The following is a 22903-nucleotide window of genomic DNA, read 5'->3' as shown; positions in this document are numbered from 1 at the left end:
TAATGAAGCAGCGAAAAGCGAGGCAGTTGTGAGTGTGCCATGAAGTGTGATAAGAAAGAAGTTGCGAAAGTCGCTGGAGGTGGTTGTTATGACAATGATCAACTAAAAGGTAATTGATTTTCGGTCGGGGGTGTCAAAAATGTGATTAAATTCTCAGAGTGAAGACTTTTTTTACAACTGAATACTCCTATTCAATCATTTCAGAAAACCGGTTAATTTTTTACTGAAGACGAGAGCTGTTTATGCAATCCCTATAAGCTTAGAGAAAAGCTTTGTAGAGTAAAACATGGGAACCTATGGTGCATATGTAAATGTACATGTATTATATAATATACTACTGTGTTCAAAAAGTTATAATAAATTGTCATTTAAAGCCGACGGGGCCATGTCAAAATCTTCGATGAACTAGCTTAGCTAAAACTATTTTGAATAACGTTTCGTGTCTCAAGCTCGTCAAGTCTCAATTTGTCGATGTAGTATTGGTTCTTCGCGACTTTATTGTCAAAAACTCGACTCGTGTCGTTCCGCGAACATTGTATTCTTCATATTTGGCTTCGCTCGACTTCTATTCAGCAAATTCAAAAGGCCAATGCAGAGACGGGGTTTGATATGATTGAGGGGATGAGAACCGAATCAAAGAAGGTGTTGAAGGCTATACCGGAGAACCATTTCGACTGTTACGAGAACTGAAAAATGCGTTGCCAAAAGAACCTTTTATCGGACGGGTATTATTTTGAGAGAGATGAAATCGATTTGTGATAATATATAAAGAAGTTACATTTTATTAACAAATACATCTTACTTATTGATCACAGTATTATATAAAAACATTTTCTTGCATAAATATTGTTATAACTTACCGCGAACTTGACTGTGTCGTCAGAGGTACTGGGGGATCTCCCCGCACCACATAATTAAGTCAATTATAATGGTACAGAAATATCATTTTAAAAACTGAAGCCTTACGCCGTATTATTTTAGATTTTTGAACACACACACGCACTCGCACGCACACACGCACACGCACGCACACATGCACACGCACGCACACACGCACACACGCACACGCACACGCACGCACACACGCACACGCACACATATATAGTGTGTGTGCGTGCGTACAAACTGTATATGCTTACATATATCTGTTTCACGGCATAATGGTAAAATGTATTTGAGAGTTTCTTGTTGTTTTCTTTAAAGCTTAGGATCGCAGCTCCTTCTGACTCCGTCAAGCTGTTTCCATCGTTGATCCAATTAATAGCTTCAGATATAACTACTAACGATAAAATATTATTTTAAAAATTCGTATCAAAATGAATTATTGTTTATTATCTGTCCCTGACTTATTACTGCTAGAAGTTATCTTTCGTATTCCAATAGAAAGAATCGATTTATGTGTCCTGTTTCAGAGCGAATACTTAATACAGAATGATTGGAATTAGGTATAAAGTCATTATAGTTTTTATTGACAAATGCGCTGTATTTACTCCTTAGGCACACTTTGTAATTCCAAATTTCATTATCAGAAAAAATGGAGAATGCAAACATAATCAATTGTTTTAGGCTGGGGTTACAGACATCAGCAATGTCTCATTCTGTTCTGCTGTCTGACAAGCGCGTACTCCATGAGGGCCTGCATGGGAGTTTCCTTGGTTGCGATGATTTCAAGCGACCATGAACACCGGGAAACCATTCACAACGATACAAATATCACTAGTAATCAAATATTATATCATGGAGGTGGATACAAAGTAGACGGAGTGCTTAGCGCACTGCTTATGACAAACCCGGTAAGAAGAGAGGTATTCTATCATAGAATCTTAATAAGGTGTTTAAGATGGTTTTTTTTTAATAAGGTACATTTACACTACACGTAAAATTACAATAAACAATTGTTCTGGCATATATTCCTTTATAGGAGACATTAAATTAAATATATACTTTATACAATATTGCAGAAAAATCAGACCTTATTAAAACAAAAAAAATAAATAAAAGCGATCACACGTAAAGGGCAACATCTGGTTTACCGCTTTAAACAAAAAAAGAGTTCTTAATTTGAAAATGTTTCCTTCACTGCGCAATCTTTCTCAAGGCTGTGTATTAAAATTTTTTTAATTAAAATTAAAAAATGTTTTATGTCTTATGGATACAGTAAATTGTTAAAAAGATTTCTAAAGACTAAAAAGCCGCGAATTATATCGATTTGAACCATGTAAACCATAAATTTTTATAGCAATAATTTTAATCAAAAACGATCAAATATCTATTGGTTGTCTTTTTGAAAGATAAATTTGAGTAGAATTATGCATGTTCATTAATATTTTATAATTTAATAAACTTTAGAAAATGCCTTCGCCATTACTTCTCAATTTCCTTAAGAAAGTAAAGAGTTTGGTGTTGCAATAATTTTTGGTTATTAGAATATATACGCTTTTACAATAAGCTGTGAGGCATTCAGAACTGTGACACAATTAATATAAAAAAATAAAGAAATTTGTAAAAAATATGAACTTTAACTTATTTAAGGATATTTTGAAAGTGATCATTAAAATATTCTTCTCAATTTGTCCTTAATTTTTCACAGGTGGGGATTTTGAGTTGTTGAGTTGAGATTTTTATTACAGATGAGTTCTTTATTCTAGCATGTGATCCGTTTTTGTTTTTTATTTTCAGTTTCTTAAACATATAGGTTCCCTCCCAAAAGAAGGTTCTTCCAAAAGAAGTTTGTATATAATCAGAGATATATACTAATGTTTTAGTATCCAAAGTTCGAGTGGAGCAAGAAGATCCAGGATACGGTGCTGGCGTCGTTCTTCTGGGGGTACATGTTGCTGCAGATCCCGGCCGGGCAGCTGGCGCACCGGTATGGCTCGCGGTACCTCTTGACCGGCGCACTCCTCATCAACTGCATTGTCTTCTTCTGCATGCCCTGGGCTGCTTATTACGTAAGTGGAATGCAAGACCTATTTTATAAACATACTAGCTGATCCCGCAAACGTTGTTTTGCAAAAAAAAATTGATATTTTAATTTACAAATAAAAAATAAGGGTTGATCGTAGAGGGGTGAATATTTATGGTTGTATGTATTCTTGTATGCTGTATCATAAAAAAACAAAAACCAAAAATTTCGTTAAAAATATATTTTTTTTAAGTGTGAACAACCTTTATCACTTAGGGATATAGAAAATAGATAGTAGCCGATTCTCAGACCTACTGAATACGCATATTAAATTTGGTAAAATTCAGTCAAGCCGTTTCAGAGGAGTTCAAGTTCGAACACCGTGACACGAGAATTTTACATATTAGATTTATTAACTGGCGTCTTAATGGCAAGGTACACTAAAATTGTATTAGGAGAGAACAGAGAAACATAGAAAGTTGAAACCTCTTAGGGAACATAGAGATAGAGAAGATATATGAATAGTATAGATGAACGCTAGGATGATGAGGATTTATTTACATATTTTTTATTATTTTATGAAAACTTACAACTAGATTAAATTAAGGAAGAAAAAAAGAATAATGAAGGAACATAATTAAAAGAAGGTCATTTAAAAGTTGTTTTGACATGTTTGGCATCTTAGTAGCACGGTGATGTTTTAGGAAAATATTCATTATAATATATGTATTAAAAGAAAATACATATTTCCCCACACCTTCCACTCTATTCAGTTAATAATGAAAAACTTTAGCTAGAAAGTCCTTAGATTTTTGCGGTCTTCAGAATTCTTAAGGGAGGCAGAAAGATTCGTATAAGTTTTAAGAGCAAAATATCAATATATATGTCAACGCCCTTGTTAATAAAAGGTGGCGCAATGGTATGTGTTAATGTGCATATGTATTAATTTTTACATATGACACCAAATGTCACTGCGATTTTACTTTAAGATGTAGATATATATAAAATTAATTTCAGATAATGAAAAACAAACAATGTGGTATATCTATATATCTACGTCTTAAATTTTAAACCACAGTGATATTAAGGCTATTTGTAAAAAGCTGGTTGCTCATGATGACATTACTTTTGCACCACTTTACTACTTACTTCAGTGTTAATACGGGGTCTAAAATATATCTTAGATATATTGATAATAGTATTCGCATTTTGGTGTCCCTATTCTTAAAACTGGTTAAAATTATGATAAATACTTAATTAAAAAGATATACATTATAATAATATCTCGAGAATGTTGTTTTCTACACTGTGATGACAGATATTTTGACTAAGTACCTTTCATTAAATAAAAATTAACAATGATATTTAAATGAATAATTTGTGTGTTTAAAGAATTTTTATATAAAATAAATTGGTGAGACTGAAAGTTTTTATAACAGGCTGCCTTAAAATTTATAAAAAAAAATTAAATTTCGAAAATAGAAATATCATCATTAATATTTTGACATACTTTTATTATTTTGTCATAATGTTTAGATGTTGGCAGCAACTTTAAACTACACGTAACATAATCAGATGGTCACCCTACTTTAACACAAAGTATACTTTCGCTTAGTCCAAACTACGCTTCCAAATCGCTTAAGAATCCACTGTCCAAATAACTTAACAAATAGTCACTTTGTTACACTGATCGTAGATCTTATAACTCGAAAAACAACACTGAACTGTTGTCACTTTTAGTACATAAAAACACTCACAGATCAACAGTCATAATTTATTAGAGAATTTATGAGGATTTTGTTTATTAAGAATTGTCGAGGAAAAAGGGCTACACAAATACGGCGCAATTACTATTTTTTAGCACTAGTTGCAAATTTGAACGATCGGCAACCAAAAATATACACTACGTATATAAATTAGTTCCATTTACTAATTCTCATAAAAACGAAGTCTCTACATTCAGTGTTTCCTTTGAAATTTTTTAAAAAAAATGTTTATTATGTATATACATGAACCGTAATTAATATTTTCTTCTAATTATTATTAAAATTTGTTTATTATTAATGTATGCATTTATATATGTATGTATATACACACATATACATACACACACATATATATGTATAAATGGCCCCGCTATTGTGGGCCTCTCGTACTCCTATCCTTGAGAAGGACAGGGTCGTTCATTTTCTTTTACATTCTCTTTTATTATTATCTTTCTCTTCTTTCATTTATCACACAATCTATCTTTTTACTTCTTCCATTCCACAATTTTTTTCAGTGTTTCTCTTCCGTTCTGTTCGCTTTACAAAATAGGCCCCAGTTTTTGGGACCTCTACTGCTCCCCTGCCATGCCATGAATTTTTCTTCCTTCTTATAATCTTCATACATTATTCTGTTGGCCTCCTCATTATCTTCATTTCTTTCCCTTCTTCGTTACCAATCATACATCGCCTCTCTTACTTCGCCTTCCCTGCAGAATAGTGTAATAATTCTATTTTTTTATTTATGATCTTAATTTCACAATTTTTTTATTTATTTTAATTATTTTTGTATTCGTTATTTTATTGCCCTTTGCTATCATACGTTTAAATAACACATTTTTTGTTTTTCAAAGTTTGTTCAAAATATTTATCTATCTTGTATGAACATCGTGTTATTCCTTTTTATTACCATTACGAATATCCATCTACAGTACTCCAGAAAGATCTAACATCCTGCCATTTGGCTAACTAGCGGGCAAGTTGTGTTCACATTGACCAGGTCGCTTGTGTACCGCTTACATATGTACAATAAACTTAATGTTGTAAATTTAAGTGTTCCTACTGGTTTTATGAACTTAAAAGAATGTTACAGATAATTTTAGATCTACTAATGAATCAACTTGGGCGTGCTTATAAGAATCTAGGCATTTCATTTACACTTCAATTGCCGCAGTGACAAAATATTTGTGATAGTTTTAGTTGTTTACGTCTATGTTTATCTAAAAATTATCTACAAGCGCAGAAGCCGTTACCGAGTAAAGCCTTAAGTGATAAGATAAGAAGAACACGTGATAGGTTATATAATAATTCGGGATTATTATATTTACATTTATTATTTCATACAACACAAACACGTAACAATCGTTTATTTGCAGGGCCACCAACTATTTCCTTTTCTATCGCGATTTAAACCGAACGTGTCTAGACTTCATCGCTTATTAGTATTCAGGTCTTTTGTATCATATGTCGTCTATAATGAAACGAGAGAGATATATTAAATTCTATTTAAAATATATACAGTAAAAAATTACGTCCATCAAAAATGAATGAGGAACTTTTGACTGTATTTTTTTTAATGACCCCCGCTATTGGGGGCCTCTCGTACCCCCTATCTTTTGTGGGACAGGGACTTTTTGGGCAAATTTATTTAATTTTTCATAGAATTTTTTATTATTTTCTTTCTCTTCTTTCATACTTCACATTGTCTTTCAGTCTATTCTTTCATTCCACAATTCTACTGTATTTCCCTTTTGCTCTGTATCACCTTTCTATGACTATATGAGAAGCGGATACTCCATTAGGACACTACAACACCTGATTTCAAGGGGCGGTCGCCCGTTCCCTAATCCCAACAGCGTGGGCGACTGCTGTGGTCTACGCTGCCGTCCCAAGCCGCACATACACAACCTTTACACTACACAGCTCTACACTGGTAGAGCGGGTTACTAACGAACAACTTCGTGACCCAGGAACACGTCCATCCAGCTTTAGCTTTGTTTTTAACTTCACGGTTTTCCGATGAAGCTGTAAAAGCTACCAGACTAACAGCATCAAAACCAATCGAAAATAAATAGTCGATTAGGAATGAGTTTTATTGTGTATCAACAGTACTAATAAATCTATTTTCTTTAATAAATAAAATAAGTCAGTAATAATTTTAAGAATCAAAGAAACTGTATGTGTTAAGCTCTTATGAAAAAACCTAAAATAGTCCTCCCACCTTGCATTTACATTTTAAATATAAGTTCATTCAATTACTCTAACTTATTTATCAAAGGCGAATATCCAAATTCAAATCTGCGATATAAAAAGTTACTTAACCTTACGTTATGGCAATGTAAGTGCACAATAATTATCTTTAAATTTACTACGATTCACCTGTGCTATTTGTAAATAGCTACCACGATCCATCAGGATCAACAGGATTATCGGTTATCGGGTATGTGTATATACACATATTTATATGTAAGTATGTACACATATATGTATGTGGACGCTCATAGTTGGCGACCGCAGAGTAGTATATATGTTAAACAATGCCATTGTTTAACATATATACTACTCTGCGGTCCTTTATAATTATTGCTCAAAGTGTGAATTATATAATATTTTATCTCGCGAATCGAATCCAAAACCTACGATCGCAAGTCTATGTCCACCGCTGGACTACCACTACCAGCATGTATACAATAGAGGGTGTTAAAAGAACTTTCCTAACAACAATTTTGTTATATCTAAATGTTTCTCCATTATTTTATTTCCTGCCCTTCCTTCCGTACCTTTCTGAAACTATTTAACAAAGTTAATATTAATCAAAAAGTTACAAAGTCCCAAAACTCAGTCCGTATGTTCGGGACATTTTAGCGAAGTGAGGACAAGACAATTTTTATCATTTTCTATTCCCGTGTGTTCCCAGGGCGGGTGGATATGGGTCGTGATACTCAGGATAGCGCAGGGACTGAGCCAGGCGTGCATTATTCCGGGCATGCACACGTTCCTCGGCAAATGGGCGCCCCTCAAGGAGAGGAGTCGATTGACCGCGTGGGCGTACGGAGGTGAGTAACAACATAAACTTTGTTACTGGATTCGTTTGGATTTAAATAAGTTTTGGATAATAATTCGAATCCCAAATAAGACGGTTTATGAAGCGCATGTTTATTTTTGTTACAACTCAAAATTTAGTATAGAGAGGAAAATATATAGATGAGAATATGAAGTTTGCTTTTATTTCAAGTGTACGTTGTTTTCCTTTTACTTATTGCTATTCTCATACATATATGAATACAGGATATATATTTATCTATTATAACATCGCACCTACATCTTCAGAAATGACTACCAAACCAGTAATAATTACAAGTAATATTACATTAATAAATACAATGTAATCAAAAAGCCTTTTAATCAGCCTCCCCTAAAGATAGCTATGGGGGTTATACCATAATCGCCAGTCAGTTTTGCGATCGCAGTGTGGTATTATGGTACGCGAAGGTTGCTGCTCCCCCCGAACGTCAGGAAACTTTTTGGTGAACAGTGGCAATCCTATAAAATTAATGCACAAAGTGTGAATTCTAGGATTGTATCCCCAGAATCTAACCCGTGACCTAGGATCGCTAGTCTCAGATCTCTACCACTGCGCTACCACTGCTCCTGGGATATCACTGTTTGCCGTATATTCCGGCAGCCTTTTAATGCCATATTCTAATTTTTCGTCCAAAAATTTTTACGTAACTTTTGGTTAGTTTGCTTTATAGCTAGGTATATTGTACATTAATTTTATTTGTACATTTTTTGGGTAAACACTCATCATCTTCCAAACCTCTCTGCTGCTTTTGGTTAAACACTCTTTTTCTGATATGAGCTATTTGGTCTGTCTCCTCTTTTCTGATGGTCCTATCCACTTTTTAGTTCACTCCATAAGTTATAACGTGTGTGTTTATAACCTGAAATGACGGACCTACTGCGACTGTAGTTTTAAGTCATATGTAAATGTTATAAACTTGCATTTAATTTTATACGTTTATGGGAAGACTTTTCACAAATAGTATTAAAAAAACATAAACTTGCTATGAAATCTCTTTGTTTGGACAATTTGTTTCTGTCTGATTTTAATGGCTTTAAATAGGTTACATTTACACAATATTTACTAGTAGTAAAATTTTGTTTAGAGCTCTTTTCATTTTCACCTATACACGAAGTTAACTATTTAAAAATTACTACAGTTATGGGATGGAACTTTCCCCAAACCTGTAACCTGTATATTTATTACTCATCGACTTGCGTAAAACAATAAATAGCGCACGTCAATTAACTCCCAGCGCCATCTGTCGGAACAGAGCAATGTTAATGCACCCTAACATCTTCTTCTGACATTTTAGAAACTTCACATGCTGCATTATAGCTTGTCATGTAATAACAAAAGAGGAAAGAATGAAAGATTGAACAGAGCAAAAGAGAAAGATAGAAGAAGTGGAGCGTGAAAGATAGATAATAGACCGAAAGAGACAAAAAGTACGAAAGAAGAGAAAGAAAATAAAAAACTATGTGAAAAAATTAATTGCAAATAAAGTCCCTGTCCCACCATAAATAGGGGTACGAGAGGCCCCCAATAGCGGGGGTCATAAAAAAAAATTATAGCTTGTCGTGACCTGTTTTCTTAGTATAACGTGAGATGATATATAACACATTTGTTCAATTTCAGGTCAAGCTATAGGTCCTGTGATCGGATTGCCTATCACAGGCTTCATAGCATCCTCGCGCCTCGGTTGGCCTGGAATATTCAGGTTCTACGGCGTCCTGTCAGGACTCGTCGGTGCCTTGATCTGGTGCATGATATCAGACACGCCTGCGAAACATCCGAAGATATCTTACACCGAGCGTCAGTACATAGAAAACGATCTAGGCTCCATCGACTCGAAGGTATTGTTGAATATAGAATTCTTAATATTTATTCAAGTCTATAACAATCTGATCAATGATTCAACGGAACGACCGCAAGGTCGGGCTGTCGGACCTTTTGCATAACAAATTCCTTAAAACGATACAACATACGGACATCCAAATGGAATGTCAGCGAGTGAGATGTAGGTCGGTGTTACCCACAACAACTACAGTCAAATATACATCATTATTTACTTACATTTTAATGATTATTATTATAGACGTATTTTGATATATTGGGAACCAGGATCATAGTTTTGAAATATTTTTTTCGGCGACTAGACGCAAGGGTTTAAAGGCGTTTATGAAAACATTAATATTTTCAAAGTATTATTTATGTATTCCGTGGAAATCTTTGAGTAGAACACATATATGATATTGTACATTAATGTATTGAATGGTATTTTAATGAAATGTTATATGATATTTAATGCTACATAGCATATATTAATGAATAATAATTAAAAAAAAAATAAAAAAAACCTCTTTTGAATGAATCAACGCAAAACGGTTAATGCATTATTTTTTAACAGCAATTTTTCTCTGTTTAAATACGGCAGGCGATCTTTTACATTCGAAACCACTCCCAGCTTCAAGCATTTTAAAAATAATATCTGGTTTATAGTCACGTAAGATTTGCGATGTCAAAAATATTTGAAGTAAGATATTACTAAATATTTGTCGAAGTCTTGCAAATTTATTTTTGTTTATTTTATGTTCTATACATTACGAAAAAAAAAATTACTTTAATAAAATACTTTTACATTGTATTGACTAGTTTCACTAAGACCGATTGGTTTTAACACAAGTTTTTTATTGTGAGTACTATTGAATTAAATATATAAAAAATTACCGTGCTTGTCAATATCCTGCTTGAAATATACAGAAGCATTGAATAAATAATACTTGTTATTATAATGTTCAGATGCGGCGAGATATCATGGTGATTTAATTATGTTAAAACTAATTTACAAAAACTCAAAACCTAATACTTTATATCAGGGGTTGTCAACCTTAAAAAAAATAAAGTTGAAGAAATACAGCTTCATCCATCAAATTTTAATGAAATATGTAAAAACAGACAAGAAAATTGCAGAAAAACCAAAGTACTTGAAATTTTCAATTAGAAGTTTGGCAATGTTTTTTCGATACAAGGTAATTAAAATAAGCCGGAATTCACGAAGTAGCCACACGTATGTCTTATTGTATTATAATTAATTTAATAGCAATATATTAATGGGAGAAAATTTATAAAATAAATTTAATTTTAAAAATACTTATCTTTTCGCATAAACATATTTAACAGCCGCGTGTTGTTCATCTCTGTTTTATATGATTATGTGAAACTAGCTTAAACTATTGAAGAAATTAGATATGTTAAAACCGTTAACATTTGTGGAAGGGCTTCTAAAACGGTGTTGATTCATTCAAATTTAAGTTAGACAAGGACATACTTATTTATTTAATGGAATCAGGCGTTACTTCGCGGAAGTCCATCCTAAGTAAGAAAAGGACCAAAATTTAGCCACTTCCGCACATACAGTGGTAGTCGTGCAACAAAGCGCACCGCCCGCCAGCCCGCTGATAAATGTATTAGTATTAGTGCCAAACACAGAGAGTTCTGTGTTTGGCACTAATACTAATAATACGGTGTAACATAGCTCCTGAAGATGCCCCGTGGAGGGGTGAAACACGTGTTGAGTGATTTGCAGCAGGCTGGCGGGCGGTGCATTTCATTGCACGACTACCACTGCATGTGCGGAAGTGGCTAAATATTGGTCCTTTTCTTACTAAGGACATACTTCCCATATGATTGGCGAATGTGCACGCTAGGAGAACTTACTCTATCTTTCACAAGTTATGTTAAAACCAGGGGAAACAGAGATAATTTTTTATTCAAACAAACTGTATTTATCGTTTTTTGTCGATTTCATATTTCATCAACGGTTGGTAATAGTCAAGTTTGAGTATACAGACTGCAATAGAAATCTATGATCGTAATCATTCATTGTTGCAGAAACCGAAGTCAGTCCCGTGGAGGAAGATTTTAACACATCGCGGTATGTACGCGATTGTGTTGGGTCACATTGGACAGACCTGGGGTCAGCTTACTCTCTACTCGGAAGTGCCAGCTTTCATGGATAGTGTTATGGGTGTGAACATAAAAGCGGTCAGTAGCTTTTGCAACTTTATTTGCTTAAAAATATATTTATTATTGCTTGTCGTATCTATAGCATGGTTGCACAGACTTATTAAGACTAGGGGCCACTCGGGCAAATCATGAACTGATGGCAGGCCGGCCACCAGAAGTATAGGTAATAAAATTTTTTGGGTTTTATTCTGGAATAGAATTCAATATTTTTCGAATGAACGGGAAAATTATTTTTGCTGTCGGCGGGAAACCAGTATTCCACCGGCTGGCCGCGGTCTCTGCATCCATGATCTATAGATCCACGCCACGTCAATTCTTCATTTTGTTAATTGCAAAATGTTTTTGTCGTTTTAAATCCAGCAACGTTTTTATTTATTTATTTATAAAAGCACACCACAAATTTCGTACAACCCGCAACTAAGTAAGAAAGGTAGGTTATTTCACTAATATCCAGTTTTGTTCACACACAGCATCCATATACAATGGATTCCATCACGTGCCAAGCATGTTTCAACCGTTGACATATTTATTAAATAAAATAACATGTTACACACATATACATACACGTGTGTGTGGGTAAGCGGTAGTGCCTCAGCGGTAAAAGACTGAGAGATGCGATGGTAGGTCAACAGTTCAATTCCCAGGATATGATCTTATATAATTCACACAGCGCATTTACATATGATTGTTCACAAACAAGTCCCCAGAGGATAAGCAGCAGTATCCTCTGCGTACTGCTGCGCATTGCTTTTTACAACTTATATCTACATCCTAAATGTCAAAACACAGTGACATTCGCTGACACTTGTAAAAATTAAGGCACGCTTACATTATTACATAACTTTTGTACCACTAGAGTTGTTCTATCGAAGTATAAGTACTTGTAATAATAGTTTTAATACAAGTAATGATTATATAAAATAAAACTAAATACGTGTATAATTTAAATTTTAATGTTCTCGCAGAACGGCTTGCTCTCTGCACTTCCCTTTCTTGTGATGTGGTTCACCAACTTCTTCTTCAGCTGGCTCGCCGACACTCTCATAGTGAAAAATATCCTAAGTGTCACCAACACTAGGAAGTTGGCAAATACCGTGGGTAAGTACTTATTACCATAGATTAGCATTTAATGTTTATTACAAAACAAATTTAATAATGTTTTAAACCATAGACGTCACCAATATAAGGCACCATGCCTTTCCTCAAAGATATCTATGGGGGATATACCATAACCGCCACACTTGGTAGGAAAGTTTGCGATCGTAGCATGATACGCAGAGGACCTTGCTGTCTATCCTCGGGAAACTCGTTTTTATGTGGTGGCAACCCTATCTAATTAATACACAAAGTGTGTATTACAAGATTGTATCCCCGGAATCGAATCCGCGTTTATTTAAGTCTATCGCTAAGCTACCAGTGCTTATTCATAAATCTCTCATCATTTATAAATAAGAAAAAATTAAACTACCTTTGAATAGAGCACCGAATCATTAAAAATTAAACCTGTTTATAAAGATAAAACAGGTAAAATTATGGAAAAAGATAATAAAATGCGGTAATACACAACGCATTTATTAATAAATAAAGCGATCATAGAGAAAAATTATATAGTGATTCATTTTTCACATCGGAATGCGACAAGCCAAATAGCTTGAGACAGTACAGTCAGTCGGAAAAGAAAGTATTGAATAAAACATTCTGCAATACACGAAATTGTTTCTTATATAAGAGTCTAACATATCTTCTATGCTATCAGAATTTACCGTGTTAAACTATATACACATCTACATACTTAAACATATTATCATGAATAAATATTAAAACACACAAAAAAGTAACTTGAAACTCGATTGCTGAACATAAACTAGTTTGTGTAGATAATGAATAAAAATATTCTTATATTCAAAAGATACGTTTGAAGAAATTCTGGTATCCACAGATAAGTATTCATTAGTGAAATGCTTGCGAAAGAAAAAATATAATTTATTTAATGGAATCAGGCGTTATCTCGCGGAAGTCCATCCTAAGTAAGAAAAGAACCAATATTTAGCCACTTCCGCACATGCAGTGGTAGTCGTGCAATACCATAAAACCAAACACAGAGTGGCACTAATCGGTGTAGCATAACTCCTGAAGATGCCCCGTGGAGGGATGAAACACGTGTTGAGTATTTTGGCGGTGGCAGTTGTGTGATTCGCATTGTTTGCCGCATACGCATTTATCAGCGAGCTGGCGGGCGGTGCATTTTATTGCACGACTACCACTGCATGTCCGGAAGTGGCTAAATATTGGTCCTTTTCTTACTTAAAATATTATTTTTTAACGTGCATGAAGTCCGCCATTATGATCAAGAGGGAAAGTGGGCGGCACACATTGCTCGCAAAATCCACACGCGGCCGAAAGATTCTCCGGTACACACGGCGTAGGCAGGTACCCAACTTTTAGATAGACAACGTACTAAAGATCGAGGGAAGTCGCTGAACCCGCTCCGAGTATGAGCAGTACTGAATGTTCAACTATCGACAGTTGCACTCTTTAGTTCTATGGCATTTAAACAGATAACAAAGACGGACGCATAACAATGAACATATCCGTGTATTTTTTCTGAAAGGCTTAGAGCGTGTATGTTCTCGACCCTTTATCAATATTTATTCTTTTGTAGGTAATTGCTTTTGCATTAAGCTTACAGGTTACAATAATGTGACATTGGATGTATTTCAATAAACACTGTGTTATAATTAGATAAATCACAAGTATGACGGATCTATAATCGTTTAACCTTTTGCGTCTAAACTTACTGCCACTTGAACCTTCATTTTTTATCGGCCATTTGCCAACTCCTCACTTTTAACGACGGACTTTGAGCTCTTGCTTGCCATGGTGCAAAATGACTATAATACGCAACACGACTATGTAAGTTTTCCGTGGTATAATTCCTGCAGGCGCATAAACAGCTATGCGACTTGTACAAATGCAAGTATCCTGTATTACCGTTCCGTATGGAACAATCATAAAGTACTTCACACGATTGTCTTTTATTTCAATCAGAATAGAGAACTTCTCTCCGCGTTGTACATTGATTTCATCACTTTTAATATAACGCAAAGTAATAAATTATAAGAACTTAGTCTGCAAACAATACTATACGATGAGTGTCCGTTAAAAGTAAAATTTTATTATTACAGATAAAAATGAAAAATAAAATGGACACAATATTGAACCTTGTGACACCTCCATTTTTACCTATGGTCTCGGCAAACTTTTTCAGTTGACGTTTACCGTCTAGATTCGACAGTGTAATTACCAATTAAATCAATTTAAAGGTCTGCCTCTTATTCCGTATTGTAGCAATTTCTCGTATCTCGTATTGTACACAAGCAAACGCCTTGGACAAATCGCAAGAGACGCCCAGGGTAACGTGATCGCTTTAGCTAAAGTACATATTAATTAAAAATAGTGACCCCCTTATAGGCAACTGTGCATGTTTCTATTAACTCTCTGCCGATGTCTTCGAATTGTCATTCGTTCAAAAATTTTCAAGCAAAATGTCTTATTGCACTGTTAAAGATTTTTAAGACATGTTTTGATTTTTAAAGCTTGGGAATGAATTAGTTTGTGAAAGTATCGATAAAAAAACACGTCAGTATAGCACTAATAGGTAAATTGGAAGCTGTCATTGCTGGTCAATTTGATGAAATTAAATCGGGCTCTTCTGAAATTTTTTTTCTTGAATTACATAATTATAAAATCGAAAATAATACGTATAGATGAGTATATAAAATCCAATGTATGTAATGTCGTGTGTGTTCGTAGGCAGTGTTCCAGCTGCAATTTGTCTGATCGCGCTGGCTTATGCGCCTAAGGACGTGATCGTTGTGGAAACACTTCTAGTAATACTTTGCTCTTTCAAGATCGCGAGCAACGTTGGAGTAAACGTGAGTATTGTTTTTTTATTAACAATGCCGTCTTCTTTTTACCTGATGTCGTGTATTGGATCCAAACTGCCCTGGAATAACTGTCTGATGAGAGATACATGAACTGTTAAAGAGAGAACGAAAGACCATAGATGTTTTAAAATGAGGTGATAGAGAAGAGGATAGTGAATCTTGGACAACGCAGTATTCACCGGGAGCTCAATATTAAGCAATACCTCTATCGTTCACTTTCAATCTTTTAGGTACTTTGACCACGTATCTACTCTAGACTACAATTCTTCCCATAGCGTCGTTAGTCTAGTAAGAAACTCAAAATTGAAAAGTGTAATGGATGTATCCAAAGAACAAGTAAAATTGCTTATAATTAAATCTCTTTGCATCGAAGAAGAACAGGAGACAGAGAAGGGGGCGGGCAATGAACCTCATAGCAAAGAGAATACTGCTTGGTATACGAGTAGAAGATTAACTATTAAAGGTTAGGTTCGCAACGTTTTGAACAACAACCATAAGTTAACCAGCTTTTTGAGGAAAGCTTCTAGTAAAAACCCACATGGACATGTTCCTGAATCAAAGTACTTCAGTGCAAGTGAAACGGTGGGACTGTGTAAAGAGCCGAGTAAACACAACGAATGATCTTTGAAGTTTTTAAACGGTTTTATTTAGTTCGACCCGTACGGAGCTTAATTGGGTCAAAATTAGAAATTGAAATTTAAGCACCTTCCCGTTGTCAGATTGATCTGAAATTTGGTACACACATTTAATTTAGATTACAATATAATAAAATCAATAACATTATAAATCTAAAATAGCCGCCGATACAAAATGGCGGATTACATATTTTTCTTCAACCCCCTCAATATGGGTATCAAATGAAAGGGCTACACTAGTAAAACACGATGATTATGTCAAAATTTAAAATTCAAGATGGACGCCGTTCCAATATGGCGGACTAGGTACATATTTTCCCACAACCACCACAATATGGGTATCAAAAAACCGTGTAACTTAAAAGTTTTTTAAATGTATTTATTTAGCTTATATAATCAAAATTAAAATACTATTTATTTGAATAGGCTATAATAAGCACCTTCGACGTCCACTGATATTGGCGTCTTCCATAAATTTATGCTGGTAATAAACGCCCTGCTTCGAGCATCTGATCACCTTAACAAGTTAGTCTGTCTACCTTGCGGGCACACGTCCTTGCTAATCTGTGGTCAACTCCAAAGCCCTAAGGCTGGCTGCTGTTTGTTCTGTACTCTGTTTAATATTATCAATCTGTCGGGATATGTGTTCTATTTACATGTACATATTTAAATATACACATATACTAAATATATATCGAAACGCTTCTGGATGTTATCGATATTAATATTTGCTTACGACGATTCAATCTCAGGTGAAAGTTCAACAAGGATTTCCATTACGTAGTACTATAATAAAGGAATGCTGTATTTATCTTGACAATCATTTTCGTTGTAAGATCGAAATTCTACGGATAAAAGTAATATATATTTGTTGCTGTGGAGTTTTTTCCTGATTCTTCACCACAACAACGCACTGCAAAGCAGAGTAGAGTCAAAAATAAAATTAAAAAAGTAGATAATACATTAAAGATCGATAAGAGTAGTTAAAATTTCTAATGTTGAAAAAACGAACTTTATCTCTATATTAAAAAGGGCTACGTAATATTTTTATTAAAAAGCGAAATAGTTATAGAAACGAAATAATATCTTAATGTAAATAAATAATAATAAATGATAAATCTTGCAATTCCTTGATTCAGACTATTATAGAATGTTACGGTCGTCAAATAACCTTTTACGGCTTTATCCTTCGAAGAAATTTAACTTTGTTCATTCTTCCTTTACCGTCTTTAGCGTTCTACTTTGGATGGACTTCCCTTCAACATTAGTCATCAAACACACACACTTCTCTTTCTCTCTCTCTCTCTCTCTCTCTCTCTCTATATATATATATATATATATATATATATATATATATATATATATATTTGTGTGTGTGTGTGTGTAACGTTTATTTATATATATGTGTAGGTGCGTGTTGCCTGTGTGTGTGTGTGTATGTTTTAATTTTTTAAATTTATTTGGTAACTAGTTCTGGTAGAAAAAGCTTTACGACCTTAAATCCGGCTCTACAGAAATTGTAATAAGGGTAAATAAACAAATAAAGACTTACATTCGGTATTAATTAACGAGTATTTATAAGAAGTTATGTTATTTACAAATTTTAATTAGGTGCTGAATAATGGGAACAAAACGCTACTCTAAATAAATATTCGCGGCAATGCAAAATTTATTCAAATATTTTTGCTTAATACTTGACAACAATACGAGTAGATATTGTAATTGAGTTTCTATTGGTAATTATAATAATGCACTAATTATATTACCTTTTAAACTTAAAATTTTATCTCACAAAATAAAATTTAGTTACAATTCAAATTATTGCTCGTGCATCGTGGCTAGACTATGACATAGTCCAGATTGCGGTAAATCGCTGAACGAGAGCGGTTTTTACACTCCTTGTCTGTTCGCACTATATGAATAAGCAAAACGCTTAGTGTAAGTGGAAGGGATTTCAACCTTCGTGAATCCGTACGTCTTGTTGTCCGAACGAAGAAAGAAGATGATGGAATTACTTGGTGTAATTCAAAAATCTCTGCGAAATACCTTTAATAGATATATATATCTATACAAAATCAAGTTACTGGTGTGGCATCGTGGTTAGGTGGACTGAAGATATAGTCAAGGTTCCGAGAAGTCGCTGGAGGTAGGTAGGGCAAGACCAGACTCAGGGGTGATCTTTTGGGGAGACGACCTTGGAGTGTCGCGTCTATCAGCAGATGTGATGATGATGATGAAAGGAAACAACGCTTCTTACATTTATTACAAATATTATTATTTTGACATTTAAATTGGGCATAATAAATTAGGCCTTCCCTATATATTTCCAAAAGGACCGGTTGGAAGTAGCCTGCATCCAGTTTTATACGGACATCTAAATAAGGTCGTCTGTCAACCTTTTTTTTTGTGATCCCCACTATTGGGGGCCTCTCGTACCCTTATCTTGTGGTGGGACAGGGTCTTTTTAGGGCAATTTTTTTTTTTTATTTCCGTTCTCTTCTTCCATTCTTCACATGATCTTTCATTCCATTCTTTTATACCACATTTCTTCGTTCTTACCCTTTTGCTCTGTTCGTCTATCATTCTTCCCATTTTCTTTTTACATTTTTTGATTTATATTTTTATTTTACATTTTTTTACACATTATTACTTATTCTATAATTATTTCTATCACAGTTTTGTTTTTATTTACGTTTTTAATCTATTTAACTTTTCATACTCTGTTTGTTTTATTTCTTTCTATCGCCCTTTTGGCGATCTCTTTACAAAGGGATATGAACGCCTGTTTGTCATCGCCGCCTATCAGGGAGGCTATTGTCTCCTCCCTGATTTCAACGCCAGACAACCTTTCGGGCGGACATATCTGTAGTTGTCGATTATAAAAATAGATAGTATTGAATAGAACCAGCATTATATTTCCAGGTGAACCACATCGACATCTCGCCCAACTTCTCAGGCACCATGATGAGCGTGAGTAACTTCGCGTCGAACCTGTGCGGCTCGCTGGCGCCGCTCGTGGCAGGCTATATATTAACCGATGTCGTGAGTAAAACAAATGTTTTGTACAGAAATTGTCGTAGTTCAACTTACCTTTAAGGTTATATGTTGTCAAAACATTGATTATAAAGTAACCATTTACAAATATATCGATGACAAATTGTACAGGATGTTTGGTTATAGGGGTAAAAGCCTAAAAGAAGGTTAATGTATTGTATATAATATATTTGTTTGATTATTGTATGTAATATATATGTAGAAATGTATTTGCTGTCGATTAATGTTTGATGAATCTTTTGTAAAAGTCAAAAGTTTTAGATATAATTTTAAATTGTTAAAAACTTCGAATTATTTTAAAATTAATTATTGCTTACCACAAACTTCATGTTGCCAGAAGTTATTGACTAGTCGCTATCAAATAGAAAAAAATGTAACAGATTTTACAGTAGATATCCTATTACTAAAATTATCACAATTTTAAATTGATCGCTTTACACAGAATGAATTAAAATAGTTGTAGAAACTATTTGCCGACTTATGTGCGATACATTACACCCCTTTAAAACTTTGACCCCCAAAACCCATCACTCTTACTTAAAACTAGTTTATATGGCGCACGGTAGAATCGTGACGTCGTGTATTGACACATGTGGCCAATGACAATCCTATATAATTAATGTACAAAGTGTAAATTTTATGTAGGAAAATATCTTAACCGTTAAGCTACCACTGTTCATGTGATGACTTACGTGTTTAATGGAATCAAGCGTTACTTCGCGGAAGTCCATCCTAAGTAAGAAAAGGACCAATATTTAGCCACTTCCGCACATGCAGTGGTAGTCGTGCAATGAAATGCACCGTCCGCCAGCCCGCTGATAAATGTGCATGCGGCAAACAATGCGAATCACACAACCGCCACCACCAAATCTCTCAACACGTGTTTCACCCCTCCACGGGGCATCTTCAGGAGCTATGTTACACCGATTAGTGCCAAACATAGAGTTTGTTGACTCTACACTGCATGTGCGGAAGTGGCTAAATATTGGTCCTTTTCTTACTTGTGATGACTTACAACAAAAAGCACAAGAAAATAGTCTTTAGGTTTTTCTGCTTTCTTAATCTTCTTCTTCGCAACATTGGTAAACTCATTCACTCAACCGGCCATGTAGAGGCCAAATGAGGGGATCTATATACGAACGAAAGCATGACCCAGCAGATTGGCAAGTTGAAGTAGCAGTGTGCAGGTCACATGGCACGAAGAACAGACGGGCGATGCAGCACAAACTAACAGGCGTAGTGGATAATGTCCGTTAAGTTGTACAGGCGATCTTATTATGCTCGTTGAAAGAACCTGGATTCTAAACTAGGACTCTACAGGGCTTATTAGAATTCTATGTTCAACAGTGGATGTATTATACCAGATTTTTTAACTGATTCACAATACGAAGTATACACAAATCTTACTTAAAGATTAAATAACTTAATAAAAAAATTTCTAACTCCAAATAAAGTGAACTAAACTTGCATTAATAATTTTGAGTATCGATGAGCCTACATCTAAATTAAAACTTAGTCTATGACTCTGAGAACCAAAGAACATAACAAATTTTTATTTTACCTTGTTACTATACGATCAAAATCTACAAACAAAAGACTGTCGACTCACATTAGTTTAATAAAATGCTAAAAAACATTTTCTATTCCCTAACCAGCTAACCATCGAGGAACCTTTATTTACCCATCTGAAAGAAGTTCAGGGGAATTTTTTAGACCAGTAATTTTCAATCCCTTGTGTTATGCCCCACCATAGCCTTTCTAAAGTTCTTACGCCTTTGTATGTAACATATATATTTTTATAAACGAGCGATAGTGTTAAACATGTGTCGAATCCACTATCTAATTACCCCCTTTAATAATTATATTGCCCCCCTTGGGGCGTGGGCCTAAGGTTGGGAAAAACTACACTATACCGTTAACAATTTTGTGACATGATTTAATACGCCTACAACTGTCGTTCCTCGTTCTTCTAGAACGAACGAGACATTACATATCTTTCTCGTAATGCCTGTTCATTGAGGATCAGGAGTATATAGGATATTAAGTACTATATATCTTAGAGTAGTCCTCGCGAGAAATTCGACCACACGTCCTTCAACTGTCAATCACTGTCGTTTTATGATCAAAATCGTATCAATACGCCTGTCATTTTAAATCATGAAAACAGATATGTTATCATATTAATCTGAAACATTACGTTGAAGGGTTCTGCCTTATCATACCTCCTGCTCCGATACAAATCAACATATGATAAGAGATGTACATTACATAATTCTTTCGTTATTTTCATAAAGTTTTTTTTTTCACGCCTCTGAATATCTATAGTAATTCTTTATTATTTCAACTTTAGATTAGAAAACCTTTACTAAAAAGATATTCGATATTTTATAGTTAAACCAAAAGTTAAGTAGTTTTCTTATACATTTTTTTTTAATTTCCGTCGTTTTTAGTTAATTGCAGTACCCATGGTGACAAACACTGCGACTGAGATGTTGGACGTGCATACCGTAGTTTCTACCTGTAGACATCCACTGTAAGGCCTAAGCCTCTTTTAAAGATACCTATGGGAGATATACCATAATTGCCACGCCAAACAGGCGAGTTGACGATCACAGTGTGGTATTACGCAATTACGCAGAGGATGCTGCTGTCCATGCTCTAGAAACTTGTTTGTGAGCAATGGCAGTCCTACAATAAAGCTTTCTGTATTACAGAGTAGTGAATATCTTTGGAGAAAGGTGTTCTTCGTGGCGGCAGGATTTTACTTCTTCACTAATCTACTGTACGTGATCCTTGGAACTGCTGAAAAGGCAGACTGGAACGAGGGACCAGAGCAGAAGGCGACACTCGATTGTCAAGAGAAAGGCGCTTTGCTTAAGCTAGAGAAAAACAACCTGTAGTCTACACTTGATATCTACAAGTATCCCTTAAAGAAGATATTAAAAGAATTCTCATTATTTCTGTCTATTTATTACACTTATAAAAAAATGTTGAACGCCAAATTTACAATTATGTATGTCGGGTCTACATTCATTCTTCTCGTTGTAAATTTACTTCCAATAATTTACCCTGCGAGGGAATCGACCAACAACGCCATCTATTATCGTTATGCAAAGTTAAAGTGCTCCGTGCGCCATCTTGTGTCGACTATTACAAATGTTTATATATTTCAATAGTTTGTTGTTGTTCTCATATAAAAATAGTTTGTAAGGTGTTGATTTGTTAATTAACTTTTTATAATGACTGGATTACAAATGAAATCGTTAATTTAGATTTTTTTTTAAATTACATTTCGATTTTAATTTGTGATATTTCATTTTATTTTGTAGTTAGTGTGTTTGTAGGCTCTTCGTGTCATGATTTGCAGTTCTTAGCTCTGTCTCACGCGCGCATATAATGCGCAGGTTAACACATTGTTTTATAGATATAATTCAATTATAAACCATAAAATATTAATTCTTCAATATACTTTACGATCAAAAAGTAAGGAGAAATTACCATTTAAA

The 22903-nt window shown here is 34.4% G+C and overlaps 1 protein-coding gene across 1 annotated transcript; it reads left to right on the top strand.

The window, feature by feature from the left end:
• On the top strand, window positions 1–22303 carry LOC137933382 (putative inorganic phosphate cotransporter). The gene is made up of 10 exons (XM_068777326.1): window positions 1–109; window positions 1567–1793; window positions 2766–2951; window positions 7586–7724; window positions 9371–9588; window positions 11627–11779; window positions 12727–12859; window positions 15575–15696; window positions 19266–19385; window positions 22112–22303. Exons 1-10 carry the CDS (start codon window positions 40–42, stop codon window positions 22295–22297), a joined length of 1554 nt encoding a protein of 517 aa, XP_068633427.1. The 5' UTR covers window positions 1–39; the 3' UTR covers window positions 22298–22303.
• Window positions 22304–22903: the final 600 nt, after the last annotated feature.

Source organism: Battus philenor, unplaced genomic scaffold (assembly GCF_028537555.1).
Source record: "Battus philenor isolate CCGP_79_NKW_IND1 unplaced genomic scaffold, ilBatPhil1.0.hap1 SCAF_13, whole genome shotgun sequence".
Lineage (NCBI taxonomy): Eukaryota > Metazoa > Arthropoda > Insecta > Lepidoptera > Papilionidae > Battus > Battus philenor.
The sequence above is the reverse complement of the archived record's forward strand: the minus strand, read 5'-3'. Positions and strand labels throughout refer to the sequence as shown.

What these genes read in the sequence shown, in the direction of transcription:
- LOC137933382 (XM_068777326.1), top strand. Translation starts at nt 40, where the DNA reads ATGAAGTGTGATAAGAAAGAAGTTGCGAAAGTCGCTGGAGGTGGTTGT. An exon ending in TGGGTGTGAACATAAAAGCG is followed by an intron (nt 11,780 to 12,726) that starts GTCAGTAGCTTT and finishes ATGTTCTCGCAG; the next exon opens with AACGGCTTGCTCTCTGCACT. An exon ending in CGAGCAACGTTGGAGTAAAC is followed by an intron (nt 15,697 to 19,265) that starts GTGAGTATTGTT and finishes TTATATTTCCAG; the next exon opens with GTGAACCACATCGACATCTC.